We start from the raw sequence: 20,148 nt of genomic DNA, 5'->3' as shown, positions 1-20,148 counted from the left end.
GTGGGGGAATTTATCTTTTAAAAAATTATTTTATTTGTAGGAGTATTTTGCCTGCATGTCTGTGTGTAGACCACATGCATGCATGATGCCCACATAAAGCCTGAAGATGCTGTGAGCCAACATGTGGGTGCTAGGAACCATACCTGGGTTCTCTGCAAGAGCAGCCAGTGCTCTTAACCCTGAGCTGTCTCTTCAGTCCAGATCTACCTTTTTGTATATTGCTGTTTAATTTATTCATTTCAGAGCTCAAGGGATGATTTATTTATTTATTTAAAGATTTATTTATTTATTATATGTAAGTACATTATAGCTGTCTTCAGACATTCCAGAAGAGGGCATCAGATCTCATTACAGATGGTTGTGAGCCACCACGTGGCTGGGATTTGAACTCAGGACCTTTGGAAGAGTTCAGTGCTCTTAACCATTGAGCCATCTTTCTAGTCTTCAAGGATGATTTATTACAACTTAAAAGTGGAACAATTAGGTCGCACAAACTGGAAATCGAAGGAGCTGCTCTGAGGAGGAAGATAGAGGAGAGAAAGAGAAGCTAGGGCTTTAGAGATGGCTCAGTGGTTAAGCATACTGAGTGCTTGATCCTAAGTTCAATTCCCAACACCCACTGGTGGCTCGTGACCCCAGAGAAGAATTCAACGCTGTCACAGCTTGCTAGCAATCCAGGCGTGGTGAACATCCATAGTGCAAGTGCCACAGATCTCATACTGAGCATCGATAATGCAGGCTTGAATTTAAACCTCTCACAGAGTACACTAGATACACACTAGAGACTCCTTGTATTTTGGAAGCAAGAAGAGTGGAATCTGATTCCTTTTTCTAGAGTGCATGAAAACAGAACATTCAATAACATAAAATAAATACATCTTTTAAGAAAAGAGAGAAAGCTTCGCTTTCTGTAAGCAGACAGGCAGTTACTTTTTAAGGGTGTGTGTGTGTGTGTGTGTGTGTGTGTGGTTCCTAGTGTGTTTCAGGTGTGTTGTGTGCTTGGAGTTCATGTGCTTGGGAGTTCATGTGCACAAAGTGTGTGCAGTGAGTACTCTCAGAGGTCAGACAAGTGCATCAAAGTCCTTGGAACTAGAGTTGCAGAGGCTTGTGAGCTGTAACGTGGGGGCTGCAAACTGAACCTAGATTCTCTACAAAAGTAGCCAGTACTCTTCACCACTGCGCCATCTGTTTAGCCTGTGCGTAATTCACCTACAAGCCGAGTAGCTCCAGCCGTGGCCAGTGACCACCAGAAGTGACCCCAGAGCTGTGGGGTCAGTTTTCTTTTCAATCCTCAATGTAAGCCAGCTCTGCAGCTACCTGATCTCAGATTTCTGCCCACCAGGAGCACGAGATGAGGTGTGTCTGCAGTGTAAGCCACTGGGGTTAGGGCACTTTGTAAGGGCAAATAAACTGGTACAACTTGTGTCGAACACAAAGCAGACTTTTTCCAGAAAGAATTGTTTTTCCTCCATGGTTGCAGCTGATTCTTGGAGGAAAAGCAGGACTCGGGGTGAGAGGGCTAAATCAGCATGTGTGAAGGCCCTGAGACAAGAATGTGGCTAAGGTCCCAGTGGTCCCTGTCACTGGGGTGTTGGGAGAAAGGGTCAGAGGGGCCATCCATGCTAAGGTTTGGGATTTTGTTCCAAGGGTGTTGGGAACCACAGGAAAACTCGGGACTGTGGAACATTTATTCTTGACCCTTGACTCAGTCTCTGTTCCTGGTTCTTCCAGACTGACTCTTTATTCCTTTTCAGACTGTGGTCACAGGTCCTCCGTCTCGAGACAGAGAGGCTGCGACACTGAATTTAGCCTGTTGGAGATGCCCAACGAGGACACAGAAGGTTCCTGGTTATCTTCACTGAGTTCTCCCCACCACACACAGCAGATTCTGGCTCTCATTCTTTCCAGGAGTCCAAGTGCATGAACAAGCATCCTTTTAGGGAAATACAGTTTTCTTACTGCTTTTAGGCCTCTGAATCCTCAGTTGCCAACGCACTCCTATGAAGTCAAATGGGGAGTGAATGATTCAAATTTCATTTTTCTGTGGGTAGAATCACAGCCCATCATCTGTGTGCAGGGTAGGGTACTGATGGGGAACCAGAGGGCTAGGTGGGAAAATTTCCTTATTTGGTCCCTAGTTAACCATTGGCGGGGATAGCCGGTTGAAGTCAATTAAAGAAGTCAGGTGACAGATAAACATCTCTGCTGGTGAGCCATCCTTGGTGGTGGTGGTGGTGGTGGTGGGAAAGTAGAGAGAGGGGAGGGAGGGGGTGGGCATGCCATTGCCGTTTGTTCATAGGGTGTGGAGGATAAGAAACTAGAGAGCAAAAAAATTCTGTGGGAATGACTATCTCCTGTTATCTGTCCAGCTTTCAAGGAGGAGAAAGTGAGGCTCAGGAATCCTAAACTCAAATATTTTGTCCACTTTTACCTTTTTCTCCCCCTTGAGACGGTCTCTCATGTCTGTCCTGGAACGCTCTACGTAGGCTAGACTGGCTTCGAACCCACAGAGATTTCTTGACTGCTGGCATTAAAGGCAACGCCTGGATTTTTTGTTTCGAGACAACTGCTCATGTAGCCCAGACTAGCGTCAAACTCCCTGTGTAGCAAGGATAACCTTGAACTCAGTCCTTCAGTTTCTTCTTCCCAAATGCTGGGATTACAGGCTTGTACCACAGCCCCCAGATAACAGTGTGCTAGGGACCCAAACTAGGGCTTTATACATGGTAGGCAAGTTCTCTACCAACTGCGCTACAGTCCAAGCCCCATTCCAGGACTTTCTATATATCCTTCTGCTGGAAGGCAGCTGGAAGGGAGCGGGAAGGCGCAAAAAGAGGGGTTGCATGGTTTTGGGGGTGCGCAGGGGGTCTGTCGGTGGTGAGACAGCTGGACCTAAAGCGCACACTGGGACTCCTAGTTTCAGTTTTCCAGACCTAAGGTTCATTTAGTCTGGTCCAGTTAGCGCTGGGGAGGAGGGATCCATCCCAATTGCCTGTCTCCCAATGCGTCGATTTCCCTGCCCTGCCCCTCTCAGCCACTCTGTAACTGAACTTCAGTCTCAACCAATTCTCTGCCTCGAGCCACCGCCCTGAGGACTGAACCATTATGGCATAGAGAAGGGACGGCGAGGGGCTCTCAGGTTACTGGTCCCAGAGACGCTGTCTATGGAGACAACCCCAGATATCAAGAGAACCCCAGATATCAAGATATCATGGAGTCTTGCGTTGAGGTTCGCGCCCCTGGCCACAGACCCCGCCGTGCTCCGGAACCTCGGTCCTCCCGTAGCTCTGCCCACTCTCCACCCCCGCACTTGGTTTGCTCTGACTCGTGAGGCAGTCGGCTGTGCGCACGGCCCCACGCTCAGAGCTTGAGGTCCTTGTTGCTTGTGGGTCGGGTCCTCGTGTTGTGCGGGGATGCGACGTGCAGCTATGGCGCTCGCCGTTCGAGTCGTGTATTGGTAAGTCCGGGTGACTGCAGTTCCCCCTTTTCCTGCTCCCGGCTCGTTGTGCCCTTTCTCTGCTCCCCAACCTTTGTGCCAGGAGACCCTCTCCCACCCTTTTCTTTGCCCCTCCCCCTATCTACCAGGGTCTGGTAACCGAGTACGATGACTGTATTTCAGACCCAAAGGGAGGGATTTCCAAGCGGGTGGGATGGAGGTAACAGAGACTTGAGCCCGATCCCTGGCATCTGACATCTGAGTGACATCTCACCAGTGAAAATGGAAACTGATACTTGGGGCCACTTTGAACACGTGACTCAGCGCTGAGGGGAGGGGAAGGGTAGCATCGGGTTTCTCTGGGGACCTTTCCTTCCCGACAGGCTGTTTCCCTTCCCCCTCACTGAGCGGCATGAGTTAGAGAATACAAGGTGTGGTGTAGTTGGGGGTTTACTCATAAGCGCTGTTGGGAGGTCTGGGGATGTCCCGTACCTGGATTGTAGTGTGAGTTAACAGTGGTCGCACCTCCCAGTGTGTACATGAAAAGGGCGAACTGAGTCACGGAGTGGTGGTGTTGATGCACACTTTTAATCCCAGCATTCGGAAGTAGAGGCAGGTAGATAGTTCCAGGCCAGCTAAGCTGCTTGTTAGAGGCAACCGGGGTGATGTAGTAAGACCCTGTGCCCCGAAAAGAAAAAGTAATATAGGATAGATTGTAGGGTGAGGGTGTAGCTCAGTGGTAGAGTGTTTGCATGAGATGCACCAGATCCTGGGTTCGGTTCCCAGCAATACAAATAACAAAACAAAAAACTCTTACTGGTTTCTGATCAGTGAGTGCCGGTGCTGTTAACCCCAGTTCTTTTCTGGCCTCAGTTTCCCCTTCTGTAGTGTGAAGGAGGTGATGATGTTGGTTAGTTACCTGCCAGCGCTATTAATTGTGCCCCTGCTAGAGGCAGGCGTAGAAAGACCAGCCATTTTCTCTTGATGACTTTTTCCTCCATCTGCATCTGATAATCAGCTGGCTTGCAGTAAGTGATTGAAAAGTGCTTGCTGAATGGATTCTGCACCCCTGAAGTCCATTGAGGGGCTCTCCAGCCATTCTGTCTCCATCTTACAGGGGAGGAAACTGAGGCTGGAAATGAGGCAGGGCCAGCCTGAGGTCCTACTACCGATAACCCTGTAACTTGAATCTGGGGTCCGTGGTCCACCTAGCTGGGTGTGGCCTCCTCCCTCCCAACCCCCTTGAGGGGTCTGATCAGGCCCTAGTTATCAGGATGTCTTTCAACAGCCTGCTTTGATAAATTGAGGCTCCCATGAGGCCACTGCACCAGATTCCAGGCCCAAAATGGCCTGAGGTAGGGGACATGGGGTTGGGGAGCTTATGTTTTGTACTGGGTGCTGGAGAGAGCTTGGATTCCTGAGTGACAGCCAGGCGGGGGAGGGAGTGGGTGGGTGAGATTCTACTGAGGCAGCATTTGTCCTAATTTACTTCCCTGCTTCCCTCCCCATTGGCATCTCTATGTGGAACCTGTGATCTCTTTGCCATCCCGCCTCTCCATCTTGGCTCTTTTGTTTGGGGTGGGCTTTCTATGTATCTTCGCACTGTCGCACACATCTCTCTGTGTGATGAGCACATCTTCCCCTCTTTTGAGGGTCTTTGTTACCTCTGCGTTCTCATCTGGATCTCTGTCTCTCTTTACCTTCATCGCACTGCTATTGCCTGCCTCCCTTGGGTACCTGTCCTGCCTTGGATCCATGCTGTCTTGGTGGGCTGCGACAACCCTGGATTCACCTGACAGTGGAGCTTGAGGCTATAAGCCCAAGGTGAGTGAAGTAGGTCAGGGTGGGTAGGGTAGGGGGGTTTGCTGGGCCTGGCTGTGATAACCCCACCCCCACCCTGTACCCTGTCTCCAGTACCTCCAGCTCAAGGAGAAGCTAGAACATGAGTTCCCCGGATGCCTGGACATTGTGAGTCTTAGAATGGGCATAGGATCATGACGTGCCTTGTTTGTCCCTTGGGACTGGGAGGCAGTGGGAATGGGTTAGGCCAATCCTCTCTATCCTTTTGCCCTATGTTCTTCACTCCCTGGGATGTGATGGAGAAAGTATCCCAGAGAGGTCATCTTAGCCCCGTCTTAATGCCTTATTTTCTCAGTGTGGCGAGGGGACTCCCCAGGTCACCGGGTTCTTTGAAGTGACAGTAGCCGGGAAGTTGGTCCACTCCAAGAAGGTAAATCCGAGTCCTGCCTCGTGGGGGTTGGGTGGGGTGTCAGTGTGGGTTGGTCGGTGTGTGGAGATTAGTTCAACTCTCTTCTCTGCCCCTCAGAGAGGTGATGGCTATGTGGATACAGAGAGCAAGTTCCGGAAACTGGTGACCGCCATCAAAGCTGCCTTGGCTCAGTGCCAGTGAGCCCTAGAGGCAGGGGTAAGGGAGACTGTTTGGGGGGGGGAGGGTGCCACCTTGCGGTGTCGTATCTTTCCCTGTGTATGGACTCTCTGAGTGGAGAGTGGGAGATGGCCACATCCCAGGGGTCCCTGGAGCCAGGAGGGTTGGGTGTGATACTTGGTAGGTTGCAGAGTGGTACTGGGGAGGGGATGGGGACAGGGGTGGGGGTGGGGGCAGGGGCTTGCCTTAAGTGCCCTTCTTGATTCAGGAATGGAGGATGCTAAGGGAAGTTGGGCTTGGGTTGAGGACATTGCTCCGTCGGTAGAGTGCTCACCTACCATGCGGGAAGCTCAGACTTCCGACGCCAACACATAGAGTAATGCAGGGGTAAAGTGACTTCCACCTATAATCTTAGCACCAGGGGAGGGATTGAGTGAGCATCTCTAAGGCTGAAGCAGAAGGATTGCCACGAGTTAGAAGCCAACCAACCCGGACCTCAGGAGACCGTGTCTGAACAAAACAAAACAAAACAAAACAAAACAGTGAGGCTGGAGAGTTGTCTCGGTGGTCAAGAGCACTGGCTGCTCTTGCGGAGGATGTGGGGTCAGTTCCTGGTATTGATAAGGTGGTTCCTAGTTATCTATAACTCCAGCTCCGGAGGAGCTGACAACCCCCTCCTGACCTCTGAAGGCACGGCACACACATGGTGCACAGACATACATGCAAACACTTCATACACATACAGAAACAAAACATGTAAGAATCGACGTGGTGGGAAAAGCCTGTGACCCCACCATTTTGAAGGTAGAGAGGCCTGAGGAACAAGCGTTCAGAGTTACGCTTGACTCCACAGTGAGCTCGATGCCAGCTACAACCGTGTCTCTTGCCTGGGTCCAAGTCCCAGCACCATGTGACGGTCCCCAATGCTTCCTAACTCCAGTTCCAGGGAATCTGATGTGTTCTTGTGACCTCCATGGGCACCAAGCGCTCAGGTTCTTACAGGCACAACACTAAACACGTAAAATAAAATGAAGAAATCTAACAGCAACAGGGGCTGGAGAGATGGCTCAGCGGTTAAGAGCACTGACTGCTCTTCTGAAGTTCAAATCCCAGCAACCACATGGTGGCTCACAACCACCTGTAATGAGATTTGACTCCCTCTTCTGGGGTGTCTGAAGACAGCTACAGTGTACTTACATATAATAAATAAATATATAAATCAATCTTTAAAAAAAAAATCTAACAACAAAGTGCTAGCAAAGAGCCCTAGCAGTTTGGCCCTGGGTCACCTTTGCCCCTTTGATATGACCTGGAGCCATGCCATGTGGGAGCAGGCCAAGGACTTGTGTCTAACCTGATGTCTTCTGGAATACAGCCCTGTTCCCTCTTCACAGCACATTCTTAGTTTTATTTTATTAGTACTGGGGATTGAACTCTGCCTTACACATGCCCTACCACTGAGCTATGCCCCCAGCCCCTCACTGGGGCATTCTAGGCAGGGGCTCTACCACTGGGCCACGCCCCCAGCCCCTCCCTGGGGGATTCTAGGCAGTGGCTCTACCACTGAGCCATGCCCCCAGCCCCTCACTGGGGGATTCTAGGCAGGGGCTCTACCACTGAGCCATGCCCCCAGCCCCTCACTGGGGGATTCTAGGCAAGGGCTCTACCACTGGGCCACGCCCCCAGCCCCTCCCTGGGGGATTCTAGGCAGTGGCTCTACCACTGAGCCATGCCCCCAGCCCCTCACTGGGGGATTCTAGGCAGGGGCTCTACCACTGGGCCACGCCCCCAGCCCCTCCCTGGGGGATTCTAGACAGGGGCTCTACCACTGAGCTAGCTGAATTTTCATTCTTTTTTTTTTTTTTAAATTTGAGACAGTTGTGTCAGGTTGGCTTACACTGAGAGGGGAGCCTTGGGTTTCCTTTGGTTTTTGTTTTCTCGCCAGTTGTTGCAGATGTGCTCTAAACTCAGCCTTCTTCACAACCAGGCAGTATGAGGGGGCCCAGTCCGAGCTGAGTTCTAATATCTGACCCTACAACCTAGAAGATACATCCTTCCATCCTCGCGGCCTTGGTTTTGGTTCCTCTCCCTCGGCCTAGAATTGGGCATCATGCCCCGTTTCCCATGGATTCGATGTCTGCTCTCAGCACGCTTTGCATCAGGAATCTAGTTAGAGTCTCTGCTCGGCCACACACAGTGGCTCGTCTGTGAAAGGAGCATTTGGAGGCTGAAGTAGCACTATTAAGACTGTAGGTGTATAGCATGCCAGCCACACCTGGCTCAGCCTTCCCTTCTACAGCCCCCTCCTCTGCCTCTCAAGCTGACTGTTCCCTCTCTTTCTCTGCAGTCCTGAAAGCTCCTGGCCGGCCTTCCTTGGCAGCCGCTTCATGACAGGAAGGACTGAAATGTCTTAGACCTGTGGTCTTTCCTCGATGTTCCTGCGGCCACCAAGTCAGGCCAGAGATGGATTCTGGCTGTGGGTGCCTCCCCAGAATCTACCCGTGCACGCAGCCTGCCCTGCCCCCCTGCCCTCTTCCCCACCTCTCTCTCTGAATTCCCCCATTGTTTCCCACCCACCCTCCTGCTTTGCTTTCCCTTTCCACCTCAAGACTTCAAGAAGACAGGCAGCCATGTTTCCAGGTGTTCCCGGTTGAATAAAGTTTGGATGAGGTAACCCAAGGGAGATGTTTATTTTGGCTTGCAGTTTCGGGTCACAATCCTGGATGGGGAAATCAAGGTAGCAGAGACTTGAAGAAGCTGGTCACATTGTATCTGCAGGCAGGAAGCAGAGAGAGGTGCTGGGTGAAACAGCCCAGCAGGCAAAGGCAATTGCTGCCAAGACATAGCAATCCTTGAGACCCTTGTGGTGGAATGAGACAACCAACTCTATTGACCTCTGTTGCCTGCTTTGGCCCCCTGGGGAGTACACAAATGTATATGCATCATGTGTTCTCGCTCGCTCTCTCTCCCTCTTCCCTCACTCGTGAGTGTACACACACACACACACACACACATGAGAGAGAGAGAGAGAGAGAGAGAGAGAGAGAGAGAGAGAGAGAGAGAGAGAGAAACTGTAATAAGCAGAGTGAAGAACACAAGAAGACATGTTACTACTCAGCTTGCGTAGTCCAAGATCTCCTGACTGGTTCCATAACACATCACAGTGTTAAAAACACTGGCTGTCCTTCCAGAGGACCTGGGTTCAATTCTCAGTACCCACAACCATTTATAACTCCAGGTTCAGAGGATCTGATGCCCTTTTCAGGCCTTCTCAGGCACTAGGCATAAACCTGGGGCACATATATGCAGGCAAACCACCATATATGCAAGATGATGAAATCATTTTTTTTTAAAAAGATGATTATTCCTGTAGGAGCCAGAGGGGTCAAAGACCACAGAAAAACCCATAAAATGGAGCTTATAGGGACTCAGAGTCTGAACCGACCATCAGGGAACTTGAGTGGGTCTGATCAGGCCCTCTGCATATGTGTGTTATGGTTATGTAGCTTGGTGCTCCTGTGGAACACCTAACAGTGGGAGCAGCGGCTGTCTCTCAATCTTTGCTTGATTTTGGGACCTTTTCCACCTACTGGATTGCCTCGTCCAACCTTGATATGAAGGTATGTACCTAATGTCATTGTAATTGTAACCTGTTAGGCCATGTTTGGTTGATACCCTTGGGAGGCCTGCTCTTTTCTGAAGGGAAATAGAGGAGTGGTTGTGGGGAAAAGGGGAGGTGGGGGAAGGGACTGGGAGGAGAGGAGGGAGGGGAAACTGCTGGGGTGTAATATATGAGAAGAATTTTTTTTTAATGGTCTTTTCGAGACAGGGTTTCTCTGTGTAGCCCTGGCTGTCCTGGAACTCACTTTGGAGACCAGGCTGGCCTTGAACTCAGAAATCCGCCTGCCTCTGCCTCCCAAGTGCTGGGATTAAAGGCAAGTGCCACCACGCCCGGCTGAGAAGAATTTTTTAAAAAGGTAACCACCCCCCATAGGCATGGCTATATTCCCATCTCCCAGAGGAGTCTCAGTTTTGTCAAGCTGACAGACAGCTGGCTGGCCTTGGAATTTGCTATGTTGTCAAGGACAATCTTGAAGTCTAATCCTTCTACCTCTACCTGAATGGCCAGACTTCAGGTATCTGTCACCCTACCCCTGTCAGCACATCATTATCATTAATGTTGATGGTTATACAATACTTTTTTTAAAAGATTTATGTTATATATGTGAGTACACTGTCATTGTCTTCAGACACACCAGAAGAGGGCATCGGATCCCATTACAGATGATTGTGAGCCACCATGTAGTTGCTGGGATTTGAACTCAGGACCTCTGGAAGAGCAGTCAGTGCTCTTAACTGCTGAGGCATCTCTCCAGCCCATCATCCATTCTTCTATTGGGGACTTTATGTGTATGTGTTTAAACACCTGTGTTCAGTTCTTTTGGTATGTACCAAGGCCTTGAATTGCTGGCTCTACAGTGCCATTCTCTCACAGCAGAGGTCATATCAGGACAGTTGTAAAATCCACTTTCTTCTGAATTGAGGGACATAGTTCTTCCTCTGGTCAGGAAGGGTAGGGGGACTGGAAAAGTTTAAATTTTGTCTGAAATGGCTCAGATCCCACATATTTGGAGAAGAGAAGAGGACTGGCCAGAGAGCTCAGGCCTGCGTTTGGTCTTTAGCACCCATGTAAAAATCTAGTCATGGTGTTGGTATGTGTACCTCTAATGCTGATGGAAAGGTGGAGATCTCTTGGACATTGTGAGTCACTGAGTCCCTGGCCCAATGAGAGATGTCTCAAAAATCAGGTGGATAGCTGGCAAGATGGCTGTGTGAAGGTGACTGATGCCAAGCTTGGTGGCACAAATGACATTCCTGGAACCCATTTGGTAAAAGGAGAGCATCAGAGGCTTTTGACCAGCCCGGATTCCACAACACAAGGTCTTTAAAAAGCAGTACACATTGAGGACTACTAGGGCTACAAAGAGAAACTGCCTTGAAAAAACCAAACCAAACCAAACCAAACCAACCAACCAATGTCCCGAGGGAGTCTATGGGGGTAGACAGCTGGCAGTGGGGGATATGGAGTCCAAACTGGTCACCTCCAGGACACCCAGTGGAGGGATAAGGATAGCAACCCACCCACAATACCTTTGTCCCAAAATGTGTCATATTTACAAGATATGTGGGGACAAAAATGAAGCAGAGACTGAGGGAATGGCCCAAATTGAGATCCATCCCATGGGCAAGCACCAATCCCTGACACTATTAATGATACTGTTATGCTTGTGGACAGGAGTCTGGCATGGATGTCCTTAGAGGAGAAGGGAAGGAGGTTTGGGGGAGGAGATGTGGGAGTGGGGACAGATTTTGGAATGTAAAGTGAGTAACGAAAAAAGAAAAGAACTCCACAAACCCTGAATTCTAACAGTGCCCACTTGTGGTCAGGCCTGAGAACTGCACCATAGCAATTGATAACCTCCAAGCCCAGCAACTAACCTCTTACCTCTCCAGTCTGCCTATTTCAGAAGGCCGTGCAGTTGGAATCACACAGTCTATAACCTATTCAGATTTCCCTTTTCCACTTAGCAAAGGCTTTACAGGCTTGTAATTCCAGCTACTTTGGAAGCTGAAGGGCAAAGACCTCAAGTTCAAAGCTGATATCGGGCTCCAGACTAACATTCTGTCTTAACAGAGTAAAATGTGTTGAGGATCTAGCCATGTGGCATGATGAAAATATCTCCATCATTCTAGAAATCAATGCTTTTGGAAGCATTGATCTACATTCTAAATTTAACCTTTGTTTGTTTTTTTTTTTTTTTTTTTTTTTAAGATTTATTTATTTATTATATGTAAGTACACTGTAGCTGTCTTCAGACAGTCCAGAAGAGGGAGTCAGATCTCATTATGGGTGGTTGTGAGCCACCATGTGGTTGCTGGGATTTGAACTCTGGACCTTCGGAAGAGCAGTCGGGTGCTCTTACCCGCTGAGCCATCTCACCAGCCCTTTGTTTGTTTTTTTTGAGACAGGGTTTCTCTGTATTGCCCTGGCTGTCCTAGAACTCACTCTGTAGGCCAGGCTCAGAAATCCACCTGCCTCTGCCTCCCAAGTGCTGGGATTAAAGGCGCAAGCCACCACTGCCTGGCTTTTTTTTTTTTTAAATTTATGTGTATAAACATTTTGCCTGCATGTATTGACTGTGTAACATGTGTATGCCTGGTGTCTGCTGAGGCCAGAAGAGTGTATCAGGTGCCCTGGGACTGGAGTTACAGATGGGTGTGAACAGCCATGTGGGTGCTGGGAACTGAATCCAGGCTCCTCTGGAAGAACAGCTAGTGCTCTTAACAGGGGAGCCATTTCTCCAGCTCGGATTTAGCCTTTTTCCTCCCCAAGTGTACTGGCTGGTTTTGTGTGTCAACTTGACACAGGTTGGAGTTACCACAGAGAGAGGAGCTTCAGGTGAGGAAATGCCTCCATGAGATCCAGCTGTAAGGCATTTTCTCAATTAGTGATAGGGGATGGGGGGAAGAGGGCCCCTTGTGGGTGGTGCCATCCCTGGGCTGGTGGTCTTGGGTTCTATAAGAAAGCAAACTGAGCAAGTCAGGGGAAGCAAGCCAGTAAGGAACATCCCTCCATGACTTCTGCGTCAGCTCCTGCTTTCTGACCTGCTTTTATTATTATTATTTTTTTTGAGACAGGGTTTCTCTGTGTAGCCCTGGCTGTCCTGGAACTCACTCTGTGGATCAGGCTGGCCTTGAACTCAGAAATCTGCCTGCCTCTGCCTCCCAAGTGCTGGGATTAAAGGCGTGCACCACCATGCCCGGCTTTTTTTTTTTTTTTTTTTTTTTCTGACCTGCTTGAGTTCCAGTCCTGACTTCCTTTGGTGATCAACAGCAATGTGGAAAGTATAAGGTCAATAAACCCTTTCTTCCCCAACTTGTTTCATGGTCATGATGTTTGTGCAGGAATAGAAACCCTGACTAAGACACCAAGTAAAGATGAGGGTTGGTAAGAAGGCTTAGCTCTCGCTGCAAAGCCCGATGATGTGATACCACAAAGTTGTCCTCTGATTTCTATGTGTGCCCTGACTCCTATGTGCTCCACTCACAGCCCCCACCCCCAGCGATAAGTAAATAAAAATATTTTAAAAGGAGCACTCTGGCCTCTAGGTTCCACCCTCAGCACTGCAAACGTAAAAAGTCAAATCTAAGCAAAAAGCAAAATCGAAGGACTCCCTGGTCTTCTGCCCAGTCCATAGAATCTGATCTTGTCCCTGAGCGGATCCGAGGGTTTGTCAGGCTGTGTAAATGTTTTATGCAAGCTGCCAGTTCCTACTCCTTTCTCCAGTAGCCTGACACTCGTCTGCCCACACCAGACCTAATTCTGTCTTTCCCCCACCCTTCCCTCCCAACCCCCATCCTCTCCTCCAGGCGGCCAGTCTGGACTTAGAGCATTGTCACATTTGCTAAAGGGGACCAGACAGGGTCAGAGAACCAGCTGTGGGGAGAGCTCGGGGCTGTGAAGGCCACTAGGGGGCAGCAGAGATTCTTCAGATCTGCAAGGAGCTGGTTTTGAGAACCAGAGTCACTTTCTGGGGAGGGGTGGGATGGAGTGTGACTGCACAAAGGGACATATGAGCTCACTGAGACGGAAGCAGCAAACACAGGGCTTACATGGAAATGCAACAGGTCCTCTGTGTATATATTGTAGTACCAGCTTTTGGTATTTTTATGGAACTACTGAATGTGAGAACAAGTGGGTCTCAGATTCTTGTACTTGCTCTTGAAAACTCTTTCTCCTGTGGGGTTGCTGTGTCGTCTAACTTCAATGTGATAAGTTTATGCTTTATCTTATTACATTTTATTTTGTCATGTTTGGTTGTTATCTCTTAAAAGCCTGTTCTTTTTCAGTGAGAAAAAGAGGGGGAGGGAAAACTGGGAAGAACTGAAAGGAACAGAGAGGGGAAACTATACTCGGGGTGTGTTGATATTGTATGAGAAAGGACTCTTTCTTCCTCTCTTTTCTTCTTTCTTTTTTTGTTTTTTTTGTTTGTTTTTTTTTTGTTTTTTGTTTTTTTTTTTTTTGAGATAGGGTTTCTCTGTGTAACCCTGGCTGTCCTGGAACTCACTTTGTAGACTAGGCTGGCTTCAAACTCAGAAATCTGCCTGCCTTTGCCTCCCGAGTGCTGGGATTAAAGGCATGTGCCACCACCGCCCATCTCTTTTGTTTTTTGTTTGTTTGTTTTTGTTTTTTTTTTTGAAATAGGGTTTTCTCTGTGTAGCTCTGTCTGTCCCGGAACTCAACTTGTAGACCAGACTGGCCTTGAATTTAGAGATCCACCTGCCTTTACCTCTCAAGTGCTGGGATTAAAGGTGTGTACTACAACTGCCTAAGAATCTACTTTCAATAAAAGGAGAAAAATAAAATAAATACTGCCAGCTGGAGAGGGTACCAGACATGCACACGGTGCACAGATACATGGAGGCAAGACACCCGTACACATAAAATTATAAATATTTTGTTGTTAAACTTTTATTATTTATTTATTTACTTATTTATTTATATTTGAGGCAGGGTCTTAACTATGTAGCTCTGGCTGACCTGAAACTATGTAAACCAACCAGGGTGGCCTCACACTCAGATTCAAGGTGTGTGCCACAATGCCTGACAATTTGTGTTTATAAGATAAAATACTATAAAGTATAAATCCAGATGCTGGCCTAGCTAGTCACACATGTGGATAACCTCAGCACCTTGGAGGCCAAGGCAGGAGAATAAGGAGACCCTGTACGGCACCCCCTGAAAAGGCGGTCGGCAGTCATCAAGTAAGCAATCAACTTAACAGATAGACTAGTATGCCCTAAGTTGGAATCCCAGCACATCTCCACAGCGGAAAACCTGTCTGCTCAAAACCCAGCTGCTACTTCAAAGAGGGCAAGAGGTGGTTTATTCTGAGCCAAAATTGAGTGGCAAGGCCTGGGACTGTCTGGGACTGAGTGAGGTACAGGCTGTCTGGAAGTGTCAGGTCCTTGCAGCGAAATCCTGGCAAGTGGGAGGCAGAAGTGGAAGAATCTCTGAGAGATCTAATGTCACAACAAACAGAACCACAGACCAAAACAGACTGCTCCGAAGGTAGGTCACACTACACCCTGGAAGCAGTCACCAGAAGGTCCATTTCTGGGGCTGTCGGTCCAGCAGATTAAGCATGAAGGCCCTTTGCTTTAGCTCTTGAGATTCCTATGGAAGGTGTAGCTTTGAAACGGGTAGATATACTAAGAATGCACTCTAGAAGGTTTAGGCCAGACATAATGGTCCATCGGGATACCCCCCTCTTTTCTCTCTCTTTCTCTCTTTCTCTCTCTCTCTCTCTCTCTCTCTCTCTCTCTCTCTCTCTTTCTTTCTTTCTTCCTCTCTCTTTCTTTTCTTTCCTTTTTCTTTTTTTTTCTTTTTTTGGAGACAGTTTTTCTGTGTAACCTTGATTGTCCTGGAACTGGTCCTGTAGATCAGGCTGACCTTTAACTCACAGAGATCCGCCTGCCTCAGCCTCCCAAGTGCTGGGATTAAAGGTGTGCACCACCACTGTCCAGCCCATTTTTGGATTAAAACAAAACAAAACAAAAAATACCCTCAAGCACAAGCCTTTACCTGAACAGTTATACTTCGTTTTGGTTTGAGGCAGGGCCTAATTCTTTAATTATAGACAGTCTTGTTTGTTACATAGCCCTGGCTGGCCTGGAACCTAGAAATCCTACTGCCTGCCGTCTCGAGAGCTAGGATTAAAAGTCTTTGCCGCTATACTCAATTATGCCTGGAAAGGTTAAATAGTAAAAAAACAAACAAACAAACAAAAAACAAGAACAAAACACTTTAAACTGAGCATGGTGACACTTGCCTTTAATCTCAACTCTGGGAATAGAGGCAGTCAGATCTCTGCAAATTCAAGGTTTTCTGGTTTACATAGCTTTCACACCAGCCATGAATCTATAATAAGACCCATTTAAAAAAAAAAACGGGCTGGAAAGATGGCTCAGCGGTTAAGAGCACTGACTGCTCTTCTGAAGGTTCTGAGTTCAAATCCCAGCAACCACATGGTGGCTTACAACCATCTGTAACAAGATCTGGAGCCCTCTTCTGGAGTGTCTGAAGACAGCAACAGTGTACTTACATATAATAAAAAAAAAAAAAAAACAAAAAAACATAGCTGGGCGGTGGTGGCACATGCCTTTAATCCCAGTACTCAGGAGGCTGGGGCAGGTGTTATCTCTCTCTTACTTCAAGGTCATTCATATGAGTTCAATGATAGCCAGAGCTAAGTAGAGAGACCCTGCCTCAAACAGACAAAAGACTGTGGCACTTGCCTTTAATCCCAGAGGCATGCAGGTGGGTCTCTGAGTTCCAGGGCAACCTGGTGTATAAAGTGAAGAGTGAGTTCCAGGACAGTCAGAGCTACACAGAGCAATCTTGTGTTGAAAGAAAAACAAAAACAAAACAAAAACAAAAACAAAAAACCAAAACCAAAAACAAAGCCCATAAATAAATCAAACAAACAAATAAATCAAGAACAAGCAAATTATGGAAGTATATACCTTTGTTCCCAGCATTTGGGAGGCAGAGTCTTAGTGAGTTTGAAGCTAGCCTGGGCTACATGAGCCCTTTGTTGTTGTTGTTTTGTCTTTTTTTTTTTTTTTTTTTTGAGGTAGAGTCTTGGCTGGCCTGAGGTCTGCCTCTTATTTGTATGTGTATATAAATTTGTGTGTGTGTGTGTGTGTGTGTGTGTGAGTGTGTGCACATGTGTGTGCATGTGCACATGCAGAGGCCAGAGTAGGATATTGGTGTCTTTCCCTGTTCTCGCAACCTTCTGAGACAGAGTTCTTAACTGAAGAGCTCCATTTTGGCTAGGCTGGCTGGCCAGCCTGCCTCTGCTCCCCTCCTCAGTACTGGGGTTACAGGCACGCACACCCTTGGAGCACTCTCTCTAGTCCCTGTTGTCTTTAAACAAAAAACAAATGGGTTTTATGTTTTTCATTAAGCAGCTGGCACGTGTGTATATAGCTCAGTAATTTTCAACCTTCCTAATTCTGCGATTCTCTAATATAGTTCCTCATGCTGTGGTGACCCTCGAACCATAACATTATTTCCTTGCTACCTCACAACTGTAATTCTACTGTTGTAAATCATACTGTAAATATCTGGTATGCAGGATATCTGATGTGATCCCAAAGAGGTCACGACCCACAGGTTGAGAACTGATGTAGATGCTCTGCAGCTCCTTCTTCCTTTTTTTTTTTTTTGTTGGCCCCCCTCCCAAAGCCCCTCTCCCCATCCCCCTTCCCCTTTTCCTCTGAGAGGGTATGGTCCCCTGGGTATCTCCCCACCCTGGTACATCAAGTCTCTGCAGGGTTGTTAGGTGCATCCTCTTCCACTGAGGCCAGACAAGGCAGCTCTGTTGGGGAACGGATTCCACAGTCAGGCAAGAGCTTCCGGGAGAGCCTCTGCACAGGTTGCTGCGGGACCTACGTGGAGACTGAGCTGTACCTCGGCTACATGTGCCGAAGCACTTCCTTGAGAGCCTTGCATCAGGCAGAGTGGTGGGCAGAGGAGAGCCTGAGCCCACCTACTGTTCACAGCTCCTTAAGGAGGCTGGGAGGACAAGAGGACTGACATGCGTGACTCCCAAATGGCTGTCACACCATCTGTTGCAGTGTCCCAAGGCTCCCTTCAGTTCTGTGACCTGGCTTGGCAGGGTTCTAAGAGGATTGAGCTAGGTGATGAGTTAGGCTGGGTCAAGGCCAAGGAAATGTGGTATTTGGACATCCTTCCAGAGGCTAATGAGAAAGGGGGACCAGGCACCAGAATGGCTCTGTGAAGCCAAGTTAGGGGCTGCGAGCCTGTAATTCCAGCACAATGGAGGCTGAGGTAGGAAGATTGCCTTGAATTCAGGTGTAGCCCAAGTGGCTTGGCAGACTCCTCACCCCCATTTTTTAGACTGTTAACTTTTAAAAATTGTCATCTTGCTGTTCTCTGCAGGCATTCCCCAGTGCTCCCTTTTATTTAATGAGAGCACTTTTGCAGGCTGTAGGGGTTAAGGACCAAAGAGCTCCCAGGTGGTGGTAGTGGTAGTGAGCAGCCTTAGCCAGGAGATGGGAGAAAAAGCCACAATTTATCACAGTTAATTCTTGAAGCCTAGGAGAGCTGCAGAGCCAGGAGGGCTCCTCTATTTGGCTATTTGTATACCCTGCAGGCCGAGCTAGTTGATGTTGATGAAACCAATGGCATCAGCGGATTGATTAGCACCCAAGCTCGTTCATGCTCCCCAACTCTTCATTACATGCAGAGAGTTAGATTCCTAGCTGCACCTGGCCTCTGAAGACAGACATCTGCAGCCTCCCTTCTGTCTACTCTTGGTTCTTGGCAATGCAGTGGCAGACAAATAAATACCCAACAACCTGCCGGGCAGTGGTGGCACACGCCTTTAATCCCAGCACTTGGGAGGCAGAGGCAGGCGGATTTCTGAGTTGGAGGCCAGCCTGGTCTACAGAGTGAGTTCCAGGACAGCCAGGGCTACACAGAGAAACCCTGTCTCGAAAGAAAAAGAAGAAAAAAAAATACCCAGCATACTGTGTGTACTGGGAATTTAAGGCCTAGGTCCTGCTATCTATCTCACACTGCCTGATCCATGGTGCAGGTTTCTGTGTCTAAATGAGCTCCCTGTTGGGGTATTGTAGATCCACTGGGATTTTATCCCGGTGAAGCAGATTTCCATGACGCCAATTTGGCCCACCCTGTGCTTGCCTGTAATTGGGTTCAGGTACACGGTGAGCTCTAATGATGTGGTTACCTTCCCAGGGACCCCTTTTTTGAATTCTATTTTAAGAATATCTGGGCTGTTTGGTGCTTAGGCAGGATCCTGGGTACTTTGTCCTTGGGATTCTCATCCATCCTTTAGGGGCTCTTGGGTATGACAGGAATGACTCCATGTTGCTTCGAGTACTATCATTGGGGTCCTTGAACTGGGTGGTAGAACTCAGGTGTCTTCCAGGGGGCAATGGCTGTAGTCTGGGAGTGGGGCAGTGAGTAGCAAGGGTCTCAAAGCACATCTGATTGTTCCCCTCTCCTGTTTCATGAGATACACTCTTGACTGCCTCAAGCTGGGTAGCTTCCACCAGTTTGTGGGCTATACAAGGCATGGTGAGAGAGTTAAGTACCATCTATTAATCAGGCATAGTGGTTATACATGGTGGGAGTATGTGTCTGTAATCTCAGCACTGGGGAGGTGGAGGAAGAAAGATCGAGAATTTAAGGTCATCTAACTGTATGAGAACCATTCTTAAAATAAATAAATAAGTAAAGTAAAATTGGGCATGGTGCATGGGGCCTGAGGGATAGCTCAGCAGCTGAGGATGTATGAACTACCAGAGGAATCAAGTTCAGTTCCCAGAATCTTTAGCAGGCAACACACAATAGACTGCACAAAAGACTGTTAACTTCAATTCTAGGGGATGCAGCCTTTTGAAGATACCTGCATGTGTAGGCGGCCCTCAAAGTCTCCCCAAACCTTTAATACCAGCATTTGTACAGGAGAGAGAGCGGAATCTCTGAGTTCCAGGCTAGCCTGGTCTACACAGAAACCGTGTCTCAACACACTCCTCAATAAAGACTCACAAGTTTCCTACGCCTCAGGTTTCTCCCTTTGTCCTCTAAGTCTCCGTGAAAATTGTACGGTCCTCCCTCCCCCTGAATCTTCCCTAGCAGGAGACCCTTAATAAGCAGCCTTGTCACATTGTATCTGCCTCCAACCTCTCCACAGCTTGTCACAGGTCCTTCTAAATCCCCACTAATGCGTCCTGTTTTGCTGAGGCCATGTGGCTTAAGAGGATTGAGTATTTGCTAAAACAGACGAGGCCGATAACAGAACAAACCAGCTGTAGAGACTAAAGAATAGTCATTAGGAATAGCAGAGGGAGACACAGAGGGACCCAGGGCCCAGAGGATATATGAACTACCAGAGGAATCAATTCAGTTCATGAGAACCCAAGAACTCAAAATAGACGAACCAAAGATATAGACTGAAAGAAGAAAACCGTAAGATGTCTGCTGAACTCCACAAAACTGCTGTGGCAGGTGCTCTCATGAATATAGAACTATCATAGGGCCTAGTTAACCCTGTTTCTTATCCAGAAGACTTTTTCTTTTTTAAATTGACTTTGAAGCCAGGCAGTGGTGGCACATATCTTTAATCCTAGCACTTGGGAGGCAGAGACAGGCAGATATCCGAGTTCAAGGCCAGCCTGGTCTACAGAGTGAGTTCCAGGACAGCCAGGGCTA

At 48.2% G+C, this 20,148-nt stretch overlaps 1 protein-coding gene and 1 pseudogene across 1 annotated transcript; one reads left to right on the top strand and one right to left on the bottom strand.

Annotated features, from left to right (window-relative positions):
* The first annotated feature begins 3,337 nt into the window (after positions 1 to 3,337).
* On the top strand, positions 3,338 to 8,501 carry Selenow (selenoprotein W). Its single transcript, NM_009156.2, has 6 exons — positions 3,338 to 3,457; positions 5,236 to 5,260; positions 5,351 to 5,404; positions 5,592 to 5,666; positions 5,763 to 5,861; positions 8,170 to 8,501. Exons 1-5 carry the CDS (start codon positions 3,429 to 3,431, stop codon positions 5,844 to 5,846), a joined length of 267 nt encoding a protein of 88 aa, NP_033182.1. The 5' UTR covers positions 3,338 to 3,428; the 3' UTR covers positions 5,847 to 5,861; positions 8,170 to 8,501.
* Positions 18,117 to 19,028, bottom strand: Ass-ps1 (argininosuccinate synthetase pseudogene 1; annotated as a pseudogene).

This window comes from Mus musculus, chromosome 7 (assembly GCF_000001635.26).
Source record: "Mus musculus strain C57BL/6J chromosome 7, GRCm38.p6 C57BL/6J".
NCBI classification, from domain to species: domain Eukaryota; kingdom Metazoa; phylum Chordata; class Mammalia; order Rodentia; family Muridae; genus Mus; species Mus musculus.
The sequence above is the reverse complement of the archived record's forward strand: the minus strand, read 5'-3'. Positions and strand labels throughout refer to the sequence as shown.